The sequence below is a fragment of the Temnothorax longispinosus genome, unplaced genomic scaffold (genome assembly GCF_030848805.1).
Source record: "Temnothorax longispinosus isolate EJ_2023e unplaced genomic scaffold, Tlon_JGU_v1 HiC_scaffold_20, whole genome shotgun sequence".
Taxonomy (NCBI): domain Eukaryota; kingdom Metazoa; phylum Arthropoda; class Insecta; order Hymenoptera; family Formicidae; genus Temnothorax; species Temnothorax longispinosus.
This window is the reverse complement of record NW_027270014.1, coordinates 26,735-49,915: the sequence shown is the minus strand read 5'-3', so window position 1 is coordinate 49,915 and position 23,181 is coordinate 26,735. Positions and strand designations below refer to the sequence as shown.

General features: G+C 43.2%; 3 protein-coding genes, 1 long non-coding RNA gene and 1 pseudogene across 4 annotated transcripts in view; 2 read left to right on the top strand and 3 right to left on the bottom strand.

Annotated features, from left to right (window-relative positions):
• The window catches only part of LOC139823859 (uncharacterized), a 315,960-nt gene that overhangs the window by 282,579 nt on the left and 10,200 nt on the right, over positions 1-23,181 (bottom strand). The gene's annotated exons all lie outside the window — the stretch shown is intronic.
• On the bottom strand, positions 769-21,655 carry LOC139823868 (uncharacterized; annotated as a pseudogene).
• Positions 2,923-4,671, bottom strand: LOC139823876 (uncharacterized). The gene is made up of 2 exons (XM_071796356.1): positions 3,745-4,671; positions 2,923-3,673 (listed from the first exon to the last, which is right to left on the bottom strand). Exons 1-2 carry the CDS (start codon positions 3,894-3,896, stop codon positions 3,100-3,102), a joined length of 726 nt encoding a protein of 241 aa, XP_071652457.1. The 5' UTR covers positions 3,897-4,671; the 3' UTR covers positions 2,923-3,099.
• On the top strand, positions 4,688-6,057 carry LOC139823879 (uncharacterized). Its single transcript, XM_071796358.1, has one exon. The coding sequence runs from the start codon at positions 4,688-4,690 to the stop codon at positions 5,786-5,788; it is 1,101 nt and encodes a 366-aa protein (XP_071652459.1). The 3' UTR covers positions 5,789-6,057.
• On the top strand, positions 6,788-8,515 carry LOC139823875 (uncharacterized). The gene has a single exon (XM_071796355.1). The coding sequence runs from the start codon at positions 7,054-7,056 to the stop codon at positions 8,443-8,445; it is 1,392 nt and encodes a 463-aa protein (XP_071652456.1). The 5' UTR covers positions 6,788-7,053; the 3' UTR covers positions 8,446-8,515.

The window sequence follows — 23,181 nt, the reverse complement described above, 5'->3', positions numbered from 1 at the left end:
ATAAGCTGGATTTATATCACTCCTGTACGTGTTCCGTTAAGTCCAAAGTCCTCTCACTTCAATAAGTGTTACTTTTTAAATAATATATAATATTTCGCTTTTCTGTAGAAATGACTCGGCTGCTTGATAACGCTTGACCATTATAACCGCTGTATCATCGGTTTTCCTTAAAATATTGACAGCATCGTCATCGTTGCACGCTGTGATATACTCGCCGTTCATTACAGAATCCTAGAATATGAATTTAATTATATAATAATAAAATGTAATAATACAATATATAATTATAAAATTATCATTATATAATTTCATTACCTAATTTAGATGAGCTAGACTTATTTCTTTTTTCTATATTTCAAATACATCCTTCTAGCTTGATTATAAACAAAATTTTTATCGCATCCTTCTTCTATTTTTCCCGTTAATATGTTGTTGATAAACTTACACCATTGTAAAATAAATTCCCTGTTTAAAATAATAGATACAATATGATCAGATTACATTATATTACATTCAGTTTTAATGTAAATTAATAAGGTTTTTATTCATTTACATTGAAATTGAATGTAATACAATGTAGTCTGATCATATTGTATCTATTATTTTAAACAGTGTCGTCTTGCAGTTAATTCAATGATAATACTTCGTACAATGGGACAATGCATCATCGGCGTCGAAAATGCTTCAATACTTAGCATATGTTTCAATTTTTACTTGTACCTCGTGACAAAACTGAGGAAACTGTAATTCTGCAAGATCTAATGCATGTTAAACACTTTCCAAGATACAGTTATGTTTTATGATCTTGAAGCATTCTTCACATTCCATTACAGGTTTCTCTTTCTCCATGATTAATATTATCTTTTGTGCATCCACAAACATATTTTTATTGATGACATCTGGTATAGCTGCTTGAGCGCATTCAATATCACTATCATTTTGCTCTGTGTTTGATTGTATCGCAATTTTGTTCGCATAACATAGTTTTAACAGTGCTAACGATGTGCCTTCGTTACTTTCTTCACAATTTGATGATATACAATAATTAGATGTCAAATTTGTGCTAACAAGTGTTTTAAACGCGGCAGAAAATTGGAAGGGTGTCGGATTAACATTTCTATGCCCGTTATCTCTAATCTGGCTGAAGAAATTTTCTACCACATCTCGATTAATATGCTTTAAATTACATGAGGAAAATCCAGATGTTTGAAGCACATCCCATAAATATTTTGCGCTTTGGATAGTCCACATCCAATTTACTATACATTTTGGTAAATTTCTTCGGATAACTTGATGAGTCTTATTTTCGACAAATTCCATTTGGCGAAGTTTATTGTATGCTTCTTTCCAATAATTTATATGATCACTCGTATTACTTATAATACTAGTAAGTCCTTGTCCTCGTTTCCCATTAAACGAATCAAAGAGCTCATCAAAGAATAATATCGTTTTGGATGTAGCGGTAGCATTTTGTGATAAATGCATTTTACTTTTTTTTGTATGCCTAATACCTGTAATAAAATCCGATATTTGAGTATTATATATCCAACATGTAATATTTACTTTCAATATTTAAATATTATATTATTATCGATAAGTAATATATTTTACCTTGACTAAAAGTCAATACTACATGGATAAAATTTGCTACTGTGTGACTAAACACTTGTGTAGCATATTTTACTTTTATTTTCGGTATCATGTGCAAGAAAATGTTTATTACAAAGTTTTGGCATCTGTCGCTGCCTCAAAAATGAATATTTGTCCATTTCATATATAGTAACAATATCGTCCCACGATGCAAATTTCTCTCTCTCTCTCTCTCTCTCTCTCATTCCCCTTTGTTACATTTTTATTAATAATTAAATTCTTCGTTAATAAATTATTACGTACCCCTTTTTGCAAATGTACGTAATCATAAAACGGGATAACTTCTTGTATTTCAACGAAAAACGTATGTTGTATTTGTAGGTTGAGGCTTTGGTGTAATAATCACTCCCGGTTTAACCTTACTAAACTTTAATAACCGATATAACAAGTACAGTGTGAGTGCGGCACGAAAGTCGTTGCGAGACAGCGAGGAGAACCCGGAAGCCCTGGCCCGGATTCAGTCGCGTACTCATTACGTCGTAGATCGCGATCTGGTCAAGCAGCCGTTTGGTGCTGCCCTCGGCCCGCTTGCTCTCGGTCGGTATGCGACATCTCTCCCCCGTAGACGTTGACCTTGACCATCTTCTTCGCCCTTCTTCAATACCTGGCACATCGACTTTACGGCTCATCAGGTATGGGCATTTTTTGTTTTCCGAGGTTTGTTATGGCAACCCCTCGTGGAAACTTGCCTCAAGAATGAGTAGGTAAGCTAGGCCGGTTCTAACCATGAAGCAATGAGGGGGGGTGAGGGGCGGGGGGGGGGCCGCGGGCGGGGGGGGGACCGCGGGCGGGGGGAACCGCGGGCGGGGGGGACCGCGGAGAGGGGGAGGGGAGGGAACCGCGTGTTTCGGCGCCGCGGGGGAGGGGGAGGGGGGAACCGCGTGTTTCGGGCACCGCGGGGGGGGAAGGGGGGAACCGCGTGTTTCGGGCACCGCGGGGGAGGGGAAGGGGGAACAGCATGTTTCGGACGTCGCGGGGGAGGAGGAGGGGGGAACCGCGTTTTCCGGCGTCGCGGGGGAGGGGGTCCGCGTTTTCCGGCGGGGTGAGAAGGTCCGCGTTTTCCGGCGCCGCGGGGCGAGGGTACCCGCGTTCGCGTTTCGCCGCGCCGCGAAGTCCGCGTGACGTCACACGGCACGCTCGCGTTATCTCCCCCTTGTAGATGTTTCTTTCCCGTCCCCCCATTCGTCTTCTCGTTCGCGCGGTGTCTCGCGCCCCCGTCCCCCCCCCGTTTGCGCGAGTCTTCTCGTTCGCGCGGTCTCTTTCCCTCGCGCGTTCTCGCTCGCGATCGCGTATCTTTTCTTCGCCAACGATATTTAATCGTTCAGATCTTCGCAATATTTAATTTTTAATATTACATTTAAGTAAACGATAAACGAAGACAGCTTTATGACAGGAAATGGGATGAACGGTAAATGAAAAGGAAAAACTTTTTAACCATATTGTATGCATTTATTTATCATGTAGCGCATTATACACAATAGTATCCAAAGCGTAGGCTAATAATTCGCAATCAATAATCGAATTTTTATCATAAACGTCACGCAAGATTGTAACTGCGTTACATTTATCAGTGATACAATTTTGACGTAAAATTGTTACAAACTGTTTGAATTTTTCACTTACGCCGTGAACATTTTGACATAGTTGAAAATACACATTCTCGACACAATGTTCTAGTTCGAACAGGAAGAGTACAGTTGACGGTTTCATGTACAAGCTGGTGCCGCACGACGTCAATTTTACAATATCTGCGTCACGTATTTTAACAAGCTCCAGATCTCGAAACGTTAGCGATGATGGTGCCGATGACTGCACGATGCGTTGTATATCTGCACGTTTTTCGATGAATGTCATCCACGTTGCATGTAGCAGAATTATCCGATTGCCTCGGTTATCGCCAATAAGTATATCCACAGAGGACATAGGTCCCGCGTTGATTCCAACATCCAAAAATTTATACGCTGTTGATGTCAAGGCAAATCTTCTTCCCAAAATACGTGGCGTGTAGCGGGGTTTATCAAAACTGAAAAAATACAATTATATGTTTATAAAAGTTTTTTTGTACAAGTATATATGAAAATTAGCGGTACTTACTCATTGTGCTGTTTCTCGCACGTTTCGTCCTGAATCGGAACGTAGTAGTTCGCACCGTGAGTGTTCATCGTATCTGGAGGCTGTTTGCGACGTACTCGAACCGTATCGAACTCTCGACTGCGCTCTAGAATTCTCGTAGACCATTTATACATACCCAAAACTGCAAATCTTGCAAAAAATAGCGCCAATGCACGGCTGCTGCATGGTGACCGCCACCACAATCCACATATACGTTAAATGTGATATCTTTGTCAAGAACATTCGTGATGAGATCACCTCATCGGGCATCAAATATGATTTCTTTTCAAGAGCATACGTGTCTCGCGATGATTTCATCGAACACGTGCAAAACTGCAAATTTTGCAATTTCGCATAAGTCAATGGAGCGTTATTGTTTTCAAGAACATGTCGCGACGTGTCTCGCGATGATTTTATCGAACACGTGCAAAAACTGCAAAATTTGCAATTTCGCATAATTCAATGGAGCGTTATTGTTTTGAAGAACATGTCGCGACATGTCTCGCGATGATTTCATCGAACACGTGCAAAACTGCAAAATTTGCAATTTCGCATAATTCAATGGAGCGTTATTGTTTTGAAGAACATGTCGCGACATGTCTTGCGATGATTTCATCGAACACGTGCAAAACTGCAAATAGCGCCGATGTACGGCCGCTGCATTGATACAGATCAAATCACCAAAAGTCAATGGCGCGTTTTCGTGAACGTACGTGTCTCGCAATGATTTCATCGAACACGTGCAAAACTGCAAATTTTGCAAATAGCGCCGATGTATGGCTGCTGAGATGAAATTAGATATGATAAGCAAACGATGCATCATTAGTAGAATATAAAATGACGAATCTAGGGGATACGCTCAATAGTCGAGAACTGGAAGTCGTGAGTGTAACAAATGGCGTTAGCAAGAGGATCGTGTAATAACATGGAGCAGGCGTTGTTGGAGCAATCCACCCTGTTAAATTCGAGGGAAGACTTTGCCGCGTGGGAGCAACGATGTGACGAGTTTATCGAATCGTTGGAAGAACAAAGCCGAATTAAACGACCACGATTATCAATCGATCAGTCATCGATCGGTCTCAAACAGTCATTGGTCGCTTGTATCGCAAGACTCGAAGGTTTGAAAGACTCGGTACGTCAACGTTTCGTACATGTGGGTGCTGGATACAGTGCGAGTGCGACAGGACTCAGATGGCGCGAGATAGATACGGCTTTTGAAAGCCGTATATTGACTGGTGCGGTGATAAATTCCAAACACATCGACCCTCGTCAATTTCTCAAAGATGCGGGAGAAATTGTACTCGATCGTGTGCAGAACGTCATGCAACGACATGACAATGTAAAAATTAACACAGTGTTTAATGGTGAATTTGTTTCGGGTGACAAACGCGCGAATAAAAGTATCGTAACGAGAAACTATGAAATCTTTCGTGAGTCCAATCTGCACGAGTGGTACAAGCAACACGTCATCGAGCCTACCTTAGCAAAGCTGGAGGAATTCCAGGAACGTGATAGCGGATGGGCGTTGTCGCGTATACTCAATTTAATGGTAAACGTGAACAAATACAATCCATTGCACGCGGGGTGTTTTGTGGAAATACCGCAAGAAATTAAAAAGAAGAAGGCGGTGATAAACGTGCGATCGATGGACAATGCATGTTTCGCATGGTCAGTGACGGCTGCTCTACATCCAGCCGAGAGACACGCAGATCTGGAATCGTCGTATCCACATTACACGTCGGTGTTAGATCTTACGGACATTGAGTTTCCAATGACGTTGGATCAAATTAAAAAATTTGAAAATCACAACAACATCTCCATCAACGTGTACAGCATCGAGAAAAAAAACAAGGAACTTGCAATCCTACCAATACGTGTTACTGACCGAAAGATGGACAGACACGTAAATCTGCTGTACGTGCATAACGACCACGTGGGACATTTTGCGTGGATCAAGAACCTGTCCCGCCTCGTGAGCTCGCAAATCAGTAAAAAAGAGCACAGGAAATACTTTTGCGATTGGTAAGTACCGAACTATAGTTTTTTTAATAATATATAGAATATTTTGTGTATAAAAAATATTTATAATATTTGCGTTTATTTTTTTGCAGATGTTTGCACTACTTCAGCTCCAACGAGAAATTGGCTGCCCACACCGTCGACTGTCAGGAGATGAATGACTGCGCGATCAAGTTACCGAGCGATAACAACAAGTGGTTGGCCTTTAAAAATCACAACAGGAAGGAACGAGTTCCGTTTGTCGTAAACGCCGACCTGGAGTGTACCCTGGAGAAGATGGAAACGGATCCGGAAACGTCCAGGTACACATATCAACATCATCGCGTGTTTAGCATAGGGTACTACGTGCGTTGCTCGTACGACGAGTCGTTATCTATGTATCGGTTTCGTCGCGATAAGGATTGCGTCGCGTGGTTCGCCGAGGAGCTAAGACGTTTAGCTCACGACGTAAAGACCATTTTGTCCACTAATGTACCCATGGCAGATTTCACGCGAGACGAGTGGGAAAAGTTTAACAGCGCAACGCACTGTCACGTGTGCGAAGAACTGTTCGAGCCAGACGACGTGCGAGTACGCGACCATTGTCACCTGACCGGTCGATACAGAGGTCCCGCGCATTCGAATTGTAACTTAAATTATAAAGATTCGCATTGCATTCCCATAGTGTTTCATAATTTATCGGGATACGATGCACATTTTATTATAACTGAAATAGCAACAGCATACGAAGGACATGTAGATTTACTCCCGATCACAAAAGAAAAATATATTTCGTTTACAAAAAACGTTCAAAGCACCGAAGATAAAGATAAGAAAACGTGCGTCAAATTGCGATTTATCGATTCGTACTAGTTTCTCACCGCTAGTCTCGACAAATTGGCATCTTATCTCAGCAAAGATAAACTGCGAATATTGCAACGCGAATTTTGTGAATTATCCGCAGAAAATTTTAATTTGCTGACACAAAAAGGCGTATTTCCATATGAATACATTGACTGCATCGAAAAATTGGAGGACTTGTGTTTACCACCGCGCGACTCGTTTTACAGTTCATTGACAGGTGACACCGTATCCGAGAGCGATTACGCGCACGCCGTCGACGTCTGGCAGCGGTTCTCCATTCGAACGCTCGGTGATTACAGCGATTTATATCTCAAGACCGATGTCTTGCTGTTGGCCGATATCTTTGAAAATTTTCGCGATAGTTGCGTCGCGAGTTATGGACTCGATCCGGCGTATTATTATACTCTACCGGGTTTTACGTGGGATGCTATGTTGAAGCATACACACATCAATTTCGAATTGCTCACCGACATTGACATGGTCATGTTTATCGAACGCGGTATACGCGGCGGTTTGAGTCAATGTTCAAACAGATACGCGCTGGCCAACAACAAGTACATGCAGTCGTACGATCCATCGAAACCGTCGTCGTACCTCATGTATTTTGATGTAAATAACTTATACGGCTGGGCAATGAGTCAACCATTGCCATACGCAGATTTTAAATGGGTCGACGACGTAACCGATTTTAATGTTATGGATGTCGCGTTGGATTCCTCGATAGGCTACATTCTCGAAGTCGACTTGGAGTATCCGCAACATCTTCACGACGCGCACACTGACCTACCGTTCTGTCCGACGCGCGATAAACCACCCGGCAAGCAGCAGGACAAGCTCCTCGCAACATTATACGATAAGAAACGTTATGTAATACATTATCGCAACCTGCAGCAGTGTACTCGTCACGGTCTCCGTATATCAAAAATTCACCGTATACTGAAATTCGCGCAATCTCCATGTCGTCGCGATTATATAGACCTCAATACGAAATTTAGAACGTTGGCCAACAATGATTTCGAGAAAAATTTATACAAATTGATGAACAATGCCGTGTTTGGCAAAACCATGGAGAATGTGCGCAATCACGTTGACGTGCGACTCGTGACTCATTGGGAGGGTAGGTACGGCGCGGAGGCTATGATTGCGAAACCAAATTTTCATAGCCGAAGCGTCTTTTCGGAGAATTTAGTAGCAATAGAAATGCGAAAACTCGAGGTGAAGTTCGACAAACCAATCTATGTGGGTATGTGCATCCTCGATATATCCAAGACATGTTTGTACGAATTTCATCACGAGTACATGTTACCGTTGTATCGCGACAAGTGTAAAGTCACGTACACCGATACTGACAGTCTCATTTATCACATCGAGTGCGACGATGTGTATGATATCATGAAGCGCCACATTCATAGATTTGACACTAGCGATTACGCGATTGATAATACGTATGGTATCCCACTCGTCAATAAAAAAGTTCCGGGCTTAATGAAAGACGAAAATAACGGTGCGATAATGACCGAATTCGTCGGGCTTAGAGCAAAGATGTACGCCTTGCGAGTGGACGGTAAGAAAGATACGAAAAAGGCTAAAGGTGTTAAGAGTAACGTCGTAGCCAGGTCGATAACGTTCGACGATTACACGCGGTGTCTGCGCGACGAAATTGAAATGACGCGACAGCAAACCTGCATAAGATCCAAAAAACACGAGGTATACACCGTGTCTGAAACAAAAATAGCTCTAAGTCCGTACGATAATAAGCGGTACATTATACCCGGTTCTACCGAAACGCTGCCATGGGGACATTATAAAATACCATTGTAAATATATTGTAAATACTATTGTAAATATATTGTAAACACCGCTGTAAATATATTGTAATTACATTTAGATATTTAGGAAAATAAATGACTCATATGTATATATGTATATTTTTATACTGTAATAAATTTTTACAATACATTATTCTTGTGTATCCATGAATTGTGTGAATTATCAAATCCTAACCACTTTACATAAACCTCATCCCCTCTTTTGCGCAAAACTTTTTCAACGAGATACACGTCGGGATTAGCAACGCGATGTAACTCGTATTCGTAGAAGCCGCCGGCGACGGGTTTTCCGCAGGAATCTTCCAACAGATACGTCACAGGATTAGTTTTCTGCACTTTGACGATTCTAAACACCTCCGTGGTCCAATTTGGCGTGTATCCTTTTTCGAAGATTGTCTTGAATTTACTCACGCGTACCGAATCGCCCACTTTGAATCGCGCGGGAGCAGCGATCTTTACGTGGCTGTACACCGTTGTTAGGAGCTTGGCGGCGATCGCGGGGGTAACATCGATGGGTCGCATGCCGATAGTTCGATGCTTTCGCGCGTTGTAATCCGATACGAGACCTGGCAGCGAGTCGATCCATTTGTAATTTCCATTGCGCGTAAACATTTTCCACATGTCGTTCTTGAGCGTGCGATTGAATCGTTCGACGACCGATGCCTTCATTACGGAATATGTCGAATAGTGATTGATATTATGTTTTTTCAAGAGTTTCTGCACGTTTGCGTTGTAAAATTCTTTTCCCTTGTCAGTCTGCAGATTTTTCGGGCATCTTCCGCCGTCTCGAATTATTTTCGCGATCGCCGCAGTAACCTCGGGTCCGCTCTTGGCCTTGAGCGGTACGGCCCATGCGTGCTTGCTCAGCACGTCGATAACGGTGAGTATGTAGTGGTAGCCTCTGTTAAATCGCGTGTATGGGCGCATCTCGACCACATCCGCCTGCCACAGATCATCGTATCCGCGCACTATGACGCGTCTTCGAGAAAAATTTCTTCTCGCAGGAGCGTGTAATTCTTCCACAAGCCTCCGTTTCTCAGTTGATTGCTTCTTACCAGCCATGACGATGACGTGCAACTGACGCAGATATCAGATGTACGTTCTTATCTATTCGCGATGATTCGCAATTACATCATGAATCATCTTTTGAAGTTCGTTTAGGGTAATTTGCACGTTATTCTGGAATGCGACCATCTTTCTCTCCATTTCATCCTGTTGATCTTTCAAAATTTGCACGCTCTGCTGCACGTAACGTTTATTGGCTGCATCGCCATCATCTACAGGCGGCGCTATCCGTCGAATCTTGCGCGATTTCGCGTCAAAGTCGGTGGCGACCATGCAAAGAGCGTTATCGCGCACGTAATTTCTGATTAATCCTCTCCATTGATAGTACGGTTCCGCACCGCCTCTTCCGAGCGATATACCAAACTTGTTGATCGGCATTTCGATGTTGATTGAATGACTCGCTGTCGCGCCACTTAATTTATAATAAGTCCAGCCTCGCGAAGTTATCCGATAATCGACAGGATTTCGTTATCGTGACCGGTGTGACCCGCTAGGCGCGAAGCTTCGAGCAATCTGAGACGATCTACAAGCTCGTTGGGATCGTCCCAATGAACATAATCGATCTTGTTGTCGTTTAATGTCATGGCACGCGGTATACCTTTTCCAGCTTTTTTACCCGAAATCGACGATGCAATTATATGGTCGATCTTGTTGCCTGTCATGGCACGCGGTATACCTTTTCCAGCTTTTTTACCCGAAATCAACGGTGCGATTACATATTTATACTTGTATCCCCTGTTGCCCAGTAATCGAGCATGCGCATTGTGTTTGTGTTTATGAACACTCGTCATCAACAGAATGCTCTTGTACGTTTGCATATCGTCCTCCGTGTAGATATCGTCATCGGGATATTTCTTAAAGATCAACTCATAAAGACCAGGTGTGCCGATATATGGTACGCCGTCGATAATTATCTTGTCCGCGTTGTCCACTTGAAAACGTTTATTACCGAGCATCATTCCATCGTTGGTGAATTTAACACCGTACACGTAGTCTATACCGCTTTCTTCATCGCCGCTCAGAACTGCCCCGACGTACTTTTGGCTCAATGGACCCAATTCATCTCGCAACGTTTCTTGACCCTCAGGTGTTTGCAACTGCTGTCGAACGGACGTCACGAGTGGGTCATTCGTGGTTTCGAAAACATCTTCGTTTGCGAGCACTGTGGGTTGTACGGAAGGTGCAGAGGTTATCGGTGGTTCATTCAATGGACCTTTCGATCGTTTCAGTTTACGCGGTTTAAAAATTTTTGTTATTTCGCTCAAATTAGATGGCACATTTATCGATCGTTTCAACGTAACCGGAGTTGAAGCCATTACAGAGTCGTTAAACGAGGCGTTTGGTCGTTGTCGTTTGAGCTTCGGCTCTTCGTCTTCCCACGCCGTTTCATTCTCAATCTTTGACACGTCAGATTCTTTGCCAGCAACGGTGTTTTCGGCAATCTGCCTTAGAGGCTCGATGATGGGCTTAAAGTGTCTCTCCAACGCGATATCTTCCTCCACTTTACCAGTTTTCAAGGCGTGATATTTTTTGCGAATCGAATTGCTCGTTTTCGCAATTTGATTTGCTATCCTCTCGCGCTCTCTAATCTCCTCGCTGCTGTCCATGTTGCGCTAACGTTGTTCAATCGACGCGTCGACAACAACTAACCACGTTTCGGTATCGCAAAGTCGTTAAATCCTTTTCTGTATCGACCATTCGAAATCGCGCTGTCCTTGTCTATCACCACGAATCCGTACTTTTGTTGCCAACACGTATGACACAATTTACTGAAATCATCGTAAGACATATCTGTGTTTACGTGATCGTTGTATATGTGTTTCAGATTGGTACCATCCTGTTTAAACAGAATCAATAAATTCGCGTTGTCGCGTATAAGATGCTTCGGTATCTTCGCATACGTCTGACAAAGATAGAAAGAGTCAACGTCCGCGTGCCGACCCATTGCAAAGTATTCTCTTATCGTATCCTGCTTGTCGCACGCCACGTCATCAAAGATAAAAATAGAATTCGGGAGCGCCTCGCTCGGCGGAATGACGTCACTGTTATTCGAGAACGTAAAGTAGCCAATCTCTTCTATCGGTGTTAGTATATTCTCCAAATATCGATATTTCGGTTGTTGCAACGATTTCGAGTATACATACACGTTCTCGAAACGTACACCGTGCGGACTTTCCAGCAAGCTTATCAAGACGTTTGTTTTGCCGCAATTCGACGGACCGCAGATGATACCGCGTATAGAAATCGGTAGCATGCCTCCATGTTTGCGTACCTCTTTCGTTAACGGCATCCTATCGTCAAAGTTATTCACTTTGATCGTCCGCGATTGTCGTACGAACCGCATTTTACCTCCCCTCCACAACGAATGAATAACAATATCGAGAAAACTGGCCTATTTATAGAGACGCGTAGAGCTGAGATGCTCAGTCTTTAAAATGTTTTTGCTCGTGTCGGATAACAGCGATATTTACGATTTAACCGCCGAGCAGTTAAAATATATACCAAAGGTCATTCTACTGCGACAGTTTTATAATCACATAGATTATTTGTGGGATAAGCTTCCCGAACATATCAAGGCAGATTCGGAGGTTCAGCAATATCGGCGCTGTTTAATACATTATAATTTGCCGTGTCAGCAAACGCACATCGACGGTCCGCCGCCGTTGATAAAAAACTGCGGCGAATGCCGCCGAAGATAGGTCGAGGTCTGCTGAATCGCGCGATAAACGCGCTTCCGATTGAATTACATATCCCCGGCTATCAATTTTGCGGACCGGGAACTCGTTTAGAAACACGATTGGCAAGAGGTGATCGGGGTATTAATCCATTGGACGCGGCGTGTCGCGAGCACGACATAGCCTACTCGCGTAGCAACGATCTCGCAGAACGACACGTGGCAGACAATATACTCGCCGCGGAAGCGCGAAAACGTGTCACCGCGAACGATTCGACTCTCGGAGAGAGAGCTGCGGCTACAGCCGTCTGGGCGGCCATGAAGGCTAAAACGAAACTCGGTATGGGTTTGAAAACGAAGAAAAAGAAGAAGACCAAGCGAATACTTCCGATAGCGAAACGCGGCGGTATCCTACCGATCCTGCCGTTATTAGGGGTTCTTGGCTCGTTGGTCGGCGGAGCGGCGGGAGTCGCAAAGGCCGTGAATGATAACAAAGCCGCGCGACGTCAGCTGGAAGAGATGCAACGTCACAATCGCGCCATGGAAGGTCACGGACTTTATCTCGCTCCGTACAAACGCGGACAGGGAGTCTCGAGAAAAAAAAAACGTCGAAGAGACGCTAAAAATCCCCAAGGGTGTAACTACCAATGTACAACTGCAACAATTGGCAAAACGTATGCGCATTCCATATTTTAGAGGTATTTTCATGCGCGACTCGTTACCGATCGGCGGTATACGTCGAAACGAGAGCGGTATCGTGAATTTGGATAATACTGAGGGACCGGGTACTCACTGGGTGGCGTACGCGAAGAGGGGAGATCGTGCCATATATTTCGACAGTTTTGGCAATCTTCGACCACCGAGAGAATTGACGCAGTATCTAGAGAACAATGTAATAGAGTACAATCGCACACCTTATCAGCGATACGATCAGAGCAATTGCGGACAACTGTGTCTGCGTTTTCTACAGTCGGTTGACAATCAATTTAAAGACCGGCGTTACGCTGTTTAATCTCAGTATTCATTCAAACATGTCACTGACATTTACGCTCACCGGCAAGAGCAGCATCCTCGCGGTAAGCTACTTTCCCGCCGTGGATTTGAGCGATGGCGATTACGAGCTCGGTCTAACAGATTTTGAAACCTATCACACGATACCGAATGTAAATTCGTCGAACAATAAATTCTACTATGACGATGACGACAAGGAGATTACCATTCCCGAAGGATCGTACGAACTGCGTGATATAGACATGTATCTGAAACGCTCTCTTTTATGGGACCAATCCAATAATGTCTCGACAAACGAAGATGAACCGCACCCATTGATTATTATTCATGCTAATAACAATACGATGAAGAGTAAATCAAGTGCGCTTATCGGATAAATTTCACAAAACCGAACAACATTGGATCGCTGCTGGGATTTTCAGCGAATCGCGTGCTGGAGCCGCGACAATGGCACGAATCGGATGTTCCGCTAAATATCATCAACGTAAACATCCTTCGCATAGAGTGTAACGTGACCGCGGGTGCGTACAGCAACGACAAGTACGTGCACACGATACACGAGTTTTCACCGAGCGTGCCACCAGGATATAAGATATCGGAAACGCCGGCACAGATCATTTACCTTCCGATCATCGTACGGAGCATTTCGGACTTGACGCTTCGCGTCGTGGATCAGGACGGTCGATTGATTAATTTTCGCGGAGAAGAGATCACCGTTAGACTGCATGTACGAAGACGACAGCGATAACGTGAGATGCTCGTACTGAACGAAGCTGAGCAGGTGCAACAGACGAGAAACAAAAAGACAATCCGATCGCCAAAGAAGAAACTCACTGCGTCGAACATTGAATTTTTGAAATCATTGGGTTTCGTCGTACGAAATGGCTAATATCTTAAACATTGGAGGTGAACCGATCTTTGACGATAGCGTCGTCAAGATTGAGACACACACGTACAATCCGTACGCCAACACAACGTTTCGACATAACGATGAGATAAGAATACCCATACAACAGCAGGATTTATACACGTTGCCGTGCGAGAGCTTTCTCTACGTTGAAGGACGATTGGTAATAAAGAGAAAAAATGACGAGTCTGTGACAACGCTTGCGAATAATTGCGTGGCGTTCATGTTTGATGAAATTCGATACGAGCTCAACGGTGTGGGGATTGATCGCAACAGAAACGTTGGCATAACCAGTACCATCAAGAACTACGTATCGCTATCGTATAATGATTCTCAACTCATGCGGAATGCTGGCTGGGACGTTACATCGAGCATACCGGAAGGATACTTCAACTTTTGCGTACCGCTCAAGTTGTTGCTGGGCTTTTGCGAAGATTACAAACGCGTGGTTGTTAACGCTCGTCACGAATTAATTTTGATACGAGCGCGTAGCGATAACAATTGCATTGTAGGAAATCCTGCGACGGAGCCGGAAATCGAATTGTTTAAAATACAGTGGCGAATGCCTCACGTTACGTAAAACGAGGTTAATAAGCTTTCTATGTTACGGGCCTTGGAAAGCGGGCGATATCTTAGTGTCAGTTTCCGTTCGTGGGATCTGTATGAGTATCCCATGTTGCAGAGCACGACCAAGCATTCGTGGGCCGTCAAAACGGCGACTCAGCTGGAGAAGCCGCGGTACGTTATCTTTGCGCTGCAGACCGGCCGCAAGAATATCATGTCTCAAAATGTTAGCGTATTCGATGACTGTAATTTGACCAACGTGAAACTTTATCTAAACTCCGAATTTTATCCGTACGACGACATGAATCTGGATTTTGGCAAAAATCGATACGCCGTCCTTTTCGATATGTATGCGCGTTTTCGTAAAACTTATTACGGATACGATTCCTTCGATACGCTTTGCAGCTTGTATACATTCTTGATGGAAGGACCTTTTGTTGTCATCGATTGCTCGCGACAAAACGAATCTGTCAAGAGCGCCACCGTGGATGTGCGAATAGAATTTGATTGTAAAGAAAATGTACCTGCAAATACTACCGCCTATTGTCTCATCTTGCATGATCGTGTAATCGAATACTGCCCGCTGTCTAATGTAGTGCGCAAACTCATGTAAATTGCAATATCAGCAGATATTGCGATATAAGATACACTTGATGTACCGCGATAAGATACAGATTGCTCCGTCGTTTCGTCATGATCGTACCGACGTTTGTCGATCTGCAGGGATTCACCGTCGGGATGAAATTTGTCGTGAAAGAGGTGGCGGTTCTGAGAAACGGGACCGTTTTGGCACATTACATTTTTACATGTCCCATGCCATGGAGTCTCCTCACGAAATCCGACAGATCATGCGCTTCCTGGTTGATTGCGAATCACCATGGACTACGATGGGAGGACGGAAACGTGCCCTACAGCATGGCGAAACATCTAATTACATCGGCTGTACTTGGAGAGGGCGACGAGACGTCGACTCTTGTGTACGTCAAGGGATGCCAGAAACGAGAATGGCTGGTGGATCTGCTTGAGAATAAAGCGAGAAAACATCTAAAAATTGAGACTTTGGATGCAGATTACGAAGATATCGAATCTTTAAATAATCTAGATGTTACTAATACTGTAAGATGCGAAAAACATGTTAAGAATTGCGCATTACAAAATGTATTAAAAATATTTAACTGGTGGTCGCGACACCTGAAAAAATTATGATTTTTTTTAAATAAACTATATATGTATATATAAATGTTTTATTTCTTTTTCCTACATACTTTGTAGTATAATATAGATGTTTTAGCTGTTCAAGAGCTGTTTTTAGTTGTTTTTAGTTGTTTGATGGCTCTTTTTAGCTGTTTCATAGCGGTTCAATAGCGATTCAATAGCAGTTATACAGATCGCAGTTATACTGATAGCTGTTTTAGTTGTTTTATAGCTGTTTTTAGCTGTTTCATAGCGATTTAATAGCTGTTTGATAGCTGTTTTTAGCTGTTTTTAGCTGTTTTATAGCAGTTCAATAGCTGTTTTTAGCTGTTTCATAGCAGTTCAATAGCTGTTTGATAGCTGTTTTTAGCTGTTTCATAGCAGTTCAATAGCTGTTTTAGCTGTTTTTAGTTGTTTGATAGCTGTTCAAGAGCTGTTTTTAGCTGTTTGATAGCTGTTTTTAGTTGTTTCATAGCTGTTTGATAGCTGTTTTTAGCTGTTTTTAGCTGTTTCATAGCGGTTCAAGAGCTGTTTGATAGCTGTTTTTAGCTGTTTAAAAGAAGTTTGATGGCGGTTCAATAGCTGTTTTTAGCTGTTTTTAGCTGTTTTTAGCTGTTTTATAGCGGTTCAAGAGCTGTTTGACAGCTGTTTGATAGCTGTTTTTAGCTGTTTTTAGCTGTTTTTAGCTGTTTCATAGCAGTTCAAGAGCTGTTTGATAGCTGTCTTTAGCTGTTTAAAAGAAGTTTGATGGCGGTTCAATAGCAGTTATACAGATCGCAGTTATACAGATAACTGTTTTAGTTGTTTGATAGCTGTTCAATAGCAGTTTTACAGATCAAATTACCGAAAGTCAATGGCGCGATATCGTTTTCGAGAACATACGTGTCTCGCGGTGACTTCATTGCACACGTGCAAAACTGCACATCGCAGATTTCTCAGAAGGCGCATCCGTACGGCTACTGAGATGAAATTAGATATGATAAACAAACGATGTGATAATAGTGAGAGGTAGTAGGATGAATTTGAAGGTACGCTCAGTAGTCGAGGACTAGAAGTGAGAGTCGGTTGGTGTGCATGATTGTGCGGTTTATACAACAATTGGTTCGCCATCTTAAGAGCAGTATATCAAAGCCCACCGATATGAGCAAGTATTCAAAACTTTGCAAACCGATACGTAATTCTGAATTAAAGATTGTGAAAATCAGCGAACCGCAGATGAGAAACTGTAGCAGATTGGATAAGAGGAGAGTCGACGTAGTGCGATATCTATTCCGTCGCAATTTTACGTCAAAATTGTATCACTGATAAATGTAACGCAGTTACAATCTTGCGTGACGTTTATGATAAAAATTCGATTATTGATTGCGAATTATTAGCCTACGCTTTGGATACTATTGTGTATAATGCGCTACATGATAAATAAATGCATATAATATGGTTAAAATTTTTTCCTTTTCATTTACCGTTCATCCCATTTCCTGTCATAAAGCTGTCTTCGTTTATCGTTTACTTAAATGTAATATTAAAAATTAAATATTGCGAAGATCTGAACGATTAAATATCGTTGGCGAAGAAAAGATACGCGATCGCGAGCGAGAACGCGCGAGGGAAAGAGACCGCGCGAACGAGAAGACTCGCGCAAACGGGGGGACGGGGGCGCGAGACACCGCGCGAACGAGAAGACGAATGGGGGGACGGGAAAGAAACATCTACGAGGGGGAGATAACGCGAGCGTGCCGTGTGACGTCACGCGGACTTCGCGGCGCGGCGAAACGCGAACGCGGGTCCCCTCGCCCCGCGGCGCCCGAAAACGCGAACGCTCCGCGGCGCGGCGAAAACGTGGATCCCCCCTCGCCCCGCGGCGTGGCGACAACGCGGTCGCCCCGCGGCGCCGGAAAACGCGGACCCCCTCACCCCGCCGGAAAACGCGGACCCCCTCCCCCGCGACGCCGGAAAACGCGGTTCCCCCCTCCTCCTCCCCCGCGACGTCCGAAACATGCTGTTCCCCCTTCCCCTCCCCCGCGGTGCCCGAAACACGCGGTTCCCCCCTCCCCCCCCGCGGTGCCCGAAACACGCGGTTCCCCCTCCCCCTCCCCCGCGGCGCCCGAAACACGCGGTTCCCCCCCCCCCCCCCCCCGCGGTCCCCCCCCGCCCGCGGTTTCCTTCGCCCGCGGTTCCCCCCCCCCCCGCCCGCGGTTTCCCCGCCCGCGGTCCCCCCCGCCCCTCACCCCCCCCTCATTGCTCCATGGTTAGAACCGGCCTAGCTTACCTACTAGAATGCTCGCACGGTATCGATTTTTGCTCCCTTCGACACACGTACGCCTCAGTCTCCTTTTCCGCTGAGTTTGAGCTTCTAAGTCTTCTTGCGCCGGAATTTCAGCTTCCTCGTCGACTCGTGCGGTAGGCTCGTCCGCCTCTCCTTTTTTTCCTCTCTTCCCCAAGCTATCGACGTTCTCTGGATCGAAGAAAGGAATCGTTACAGTCTTCTGTCGGCTGTTTTCGTTTGGATCGGAACCTCGGGGAAGCGTAGCGAGCTGATCTATGTCCCTCTTGTGAAAGAGGCCAGTCTCCACTTCCTTGACGATGTAATTTCTCTTTCCGCGTTTCTTCACGACAGTTCCGACTATCCATTTTGGACCCGCCGCTCTATAATTCCTCAATCTCACTCTAGCACCGGGTGTCAGAGAACGGATCGTTGGCAGACTCGAAGGTTCGTCACTCACCTCTTCTGCATCTTCTCCGGACGGTCTCATTTTGTCTAGAACCGTACGTAACTTCCGTCCGAACATCCCTCCATTTCTACTGCAACTGAATTTAATTTCAGCCGAATTTTGTATTTCAATTCGGTCGAGTGAACGTTGTTGTTTTGTAACGTATACACCGTTACCTCGTCGGAATTGGAGCCTGGGTCAACTCGATGAGTCGCTGCGGGTTTTTTAGTCTGTTTATTTACCTTTTTCTTGGTCAAACAAGCATTTTCGGTATGCCCCGTCTTTTTGCAAAAGTTACAAGTAGTATCCTTGTAAAAACATTTATCTGAAACGTGATTACCCTTTCCGCAGTGAAAACAAGGCTTTTGATCCTTATCCTCACCCCTTGCCGATTTTTTCTTCAATTTGTTCCGATTTTTCGAATCCATTTTCTTTACATTCGAAGAGTCACTTTTTTAAAGCATTTTTTGGAGAATCTCGGTTCCCTCGATGCTGCCGCCGATCTCGATAGCCCGCTCCAATGTTAGGCCGATTTTGTTGTCCTTGGCAAAAATGGGCGTTACACTTTTCTATTATTAGTTCGTACGTCACTGAACTCGACGAATCCGGCGCGATAAGATTTTTTATTGTCCCATATGTACGCGCGCCTAGTAAGTAAAGTGCACCGTTTTCCGCTGTCTGTAGTTATTTTATTAGCCTCAGTGAAGAACTCAAATCTTTTTATGTAACTAGTCCAATTCTCTTTACTCGCGTCGAATTCAGATAATTTTCCAATGGTAGCCATGTTCTGAAAATTTTCTGTCTGAACACGTCCGGCGAGATTTTGTCGACTGGAAAGTCCCGAAAATTCACCTACTGAATTTTTTTCGATCGATTTTTCGTCTTTACTATCACTTTCGCTTTTCGTGGAGAAAGCTGCTAAGCGTTTTTTCTGCTCACTCTCGTCGTCCGAGAGCGACATACGTGCTCGTTAACGGAGCACCGGCGAACACGTGGCGTATTTTTCACCGGATTTATTCGCACGTTTCACAGAAGTTAATCACTGAATTTAGTTCACTCGAATCCTCGTCGCCACTGTTGTATTTGTAGGTTGAGGCTTTGGTGTAATAATCACTCTCGGTTTAACCTTACTAAACTTTAATAACCAATATAACAAGTACAGTGTGAGTGCGGCACGAAAGTCGTCGCGAGACAGCGAGAAGAACCCGGAAGCCCTGGCCCGGATTTAGTCGCGTAGTCATTACGTTGTAGATCGCGATCGGCTCGAGCAGCCGTTTGGTGCTGCCCTCGGCCCGCTTGAAATCGGTCGGTATGCGACAACGTATTTTCTACAAAAATATCTCTCAAGAATACTTTAAATATAAAATAGAAAAAAAATAATTATAAAAAGAATTCATAATTAATAAGGTTTAATAGATATATATTTATAGATATATATGATCTACTTACTGGGATTCTTATGTGTTGTGCGTCGTAAATGGTTGGCTTCTTGAATTAGTACATTGATAGCTGCCACATTCGTGGCTCCTTGGTCGCATACGGTTGCCACTGGTTTAAATCCACAATTTATGAGTATTGTCAACCACTTTTTGATGCACGTTACAAGCTGCATTGTATTTGTTGTGCTTTGGCAAAATCCATATCCAATAGGCATATGATTACCCGATGCAAGACATCTTACGTAAAACATTATTGCATGATCTGCAAATTTTCTCGTCTGCTTCATGCCCCAATCTTCGAAGCCAATAATTTTGTATTTTTTCGTATCATAATAAACGGCAGGTTGTATGGACATTTCATCCCAAATTAACACAGAGTATAATTCTTTATCTGGGACTTCTTTTGCAACTAACTGGAGATATTTAACAATGATAGAGTTGCATCCGGTATGTAAAGGAATTTGTCTATGTTGGGCGTCTAAAGTAGTTGCAGAAGGACATAGTAGGTACTTAGAGAAAAAGTTATATGAAGAGCGAGATCTACGATAAATTCCAATACAGAACATTTTTTCCTCCAATGTATAACGTCTTCCCTATTAAAGAAAAATAAGAAAGAGAATATTTACAAATAATTTTTATAATAATTTGTACAAATAATATTGATAGATTTTATTAATATAAATTCAATGATAATTATTTCAATGATAATAATTAATAATAGTAATCATATATAATAATGATAGTAATTATATATTAATAATAATCATATATAATAATAGCAAAAAAATAGCAAATAAGCATAGCAAAAGTATAACAAAAAGATGAAAGAAATGGATATATAATTAGAGGATTGGATCATTAGTGGAATTCTTATTAGACTTTAAAATTATACCTGTGGTGATACATTGCTGTTTCTTAAGATCATATTTACAAGTTTCTGTCGTACACTTGCAGTTTTATCAACCCTGCCTTTCTTTATTTTACATTGCCGTATTGGTTTTGATGAAAGTTGTTTAATACGTCTCTTTAGATATCTTCTCTCTTTTTTCAGTTGGACAGTTCTTTCATATAATTTCTTAGCTCTTGGGGTCAATTTGTCTGCTGATTTCTTCAAGATCAGGTTTTGTACAAGATTTTGGGCTTTGTTGAAAGTGCATAGTAATTGTATCCTTTAACTGTTCAATTTCTTGTTCTTGCTGCTTTAATAACTGTTGTTGTTGTTGTATCTGTTCTTCATGCTGCTGCAATATTAAGTCTTGCTGCTGGTTTTTCAGTTGTTGTTCAACAAATGCATTATGATCTTCCTGACCTTGCAGAACAAGCTGTCTTTGTTCTTGTAATTGAGATTTCAGTTGTTTGTATTGTTCATTGCAAATGTCTTCTATTCCTTCGTTATTCTGAGATTCATCTTGCGACGAAATCACTGTACTAGTATTTGCTGTACTTGTATTTGCTATACTTGTATTTTCTGTATGTGTATTTTCTGTACTTGTATGTGCTGTACTTGTAATTACGTTTTCATCTACTTATGGCATAAGTATTGATGGAATCGCCTTACTTTTTAAAACTCGTCTAGTTGGAAAACAACTATAATCGTTATCGTGAAAATGCTTGTAGCACACTCGTAACTTTTTCATTTCAGATTCTTCTAATGGCTCTATATGTAAACTTTCTAGCCATGATCTGCGACGTTCAATATTTTTGGGAAATAAATGAGATGGTACATTCTTCCCAGAATGGCAAGTAGAGACACAGCACGCTCTAACCATTTTTTCAATATGTGCTGCCACACAAATATACGTATATTTGATCAGTCAGAAGGCCAAGGACTTGTTCCTTCAGGAGCGATGTATAACGGTGATTGGTGAGAAAGAAAATAATCATAGGGCGTTACATAGGATCTTAGCGAAAGTGGCGGATGACCCGCAAAGCGGAACCTGTCTTAATGTCAGTTACGCGGATGTAAATGCCGTTGCCAACTACAATCCTTCAGGCAGCCCGTACGCTCAAACTCCCACAAGCACTGCCACGTATATATCTACAGCTAGTCTAAATACAGTGAGTCTCTTGAACAGTGCTGGTTTGAGTCTTAATCTGAATCTGGGCGCGGCTATCACCACCGGCATGGCACCGGTAACAACGCACCTGCTGGAACATGTAAAACTGAATACGTACGACAGGTTTCTCCGAGCCCGTCGCCACGGAGATATTCGCTGCAATCGCGACCCTCGCCAAATACAATATCAAACTAAATATATCAATATCAAACACTTACTTTGTGGTAAATACAATATCCTCGGAATGGGGATCGGGATGCCGTCGAGTATGAGCTACTTGGCAATCCGATGGACAGTACTGGACAGTACGGCAACCGTCATACACACACCAGCATACACACACCGTGTTTCCAATTACGTAACCTTCTTCTTCTTATTATTATTTTTTGGCTTATTTATTGGCTCCTGCCGCTTTTCAGCGGTCAATGTGACTATGACTGTTTTATAACCTTTATAACATGACATATCCACTGATCTGTTTTATCTGCTGAACGCACCATTTAGTTCATACGTTGGGGATTATATGATAAGAGGCGCCACTAACGCTGGTACAGGGAGTTTGGAGGCCCTGGTCTCGACCAGCCAGCGATACGATCGGCGGGACGTCGATGCGGGTGAGGTGTAGGCGTAGCGAGAAACGATATAGGACCATGGGTCAGCGTACCTGATGCATAAATGGCGAAATCGCGATCCACGGTCGGTACGTGGAGAACCGGTTACCGTATCGGCGAGTTCCGAGTACCTGGTCGGTTGATAGGGAGGATATCACGATTACAGATGATTGATAAGGGCAATTATCACGATTACAGATAATCGAGCCAAGGGCAATTAAAAGAAACTGAGCCACCACAAATGGTATTTTATGGTACCACGCGGAAGTAAAATAGCGAGCTTCGTAAGCCGCGAATAAACCAGGTGAGCGGACCGCGTCACAAAGAATTGTTGCAAGCGTCGAGCGTATAGAGACATCATGTACACGCAGAGTCCCCGTTCCAACGGTAACAACATTAATATATTTAAAATTAATTAAAGGATAATCAATGATCACGGGAATCGGGACACTGTGTATAAGCGGAAAGGAACAATCAAGCAGATATGCGCAGATA

What these genes read in the sequence shown, in the direction of transcription:
- LOC139823875 (XM_071796355.1), top strand. Translation starts at nt 7,054, where the DNA reads ATGTTGAAGCATACACACATCAATTTCGAATTGCTCACCGACATTGAC.
- LOC139823879 (XM_071796358.1), top strand. Translation starts at nt 4,688, where the DNA reads ATGGAGCAGGCGTTGTTGGAGCAATCCACCCTGTTAAATTCGAGGGAA.
- LOC139823876 (XM_071796356.1), bottom strand. Translation starts at nt 3,896, where the DNA reads ATGTATAAATGGTCTACGAGAATTCTAGAGCGCAGTCGAGAGTTCGAT. An exon ending in TGCGAGAAACAGCACAATGA is followed by an intron (nt 3,674 to 3,744) that starts GTAAGTACCGCT and finishes GTATTTTTTCAG; the next exon opens with TTTTGATAAACCCCGCTACA.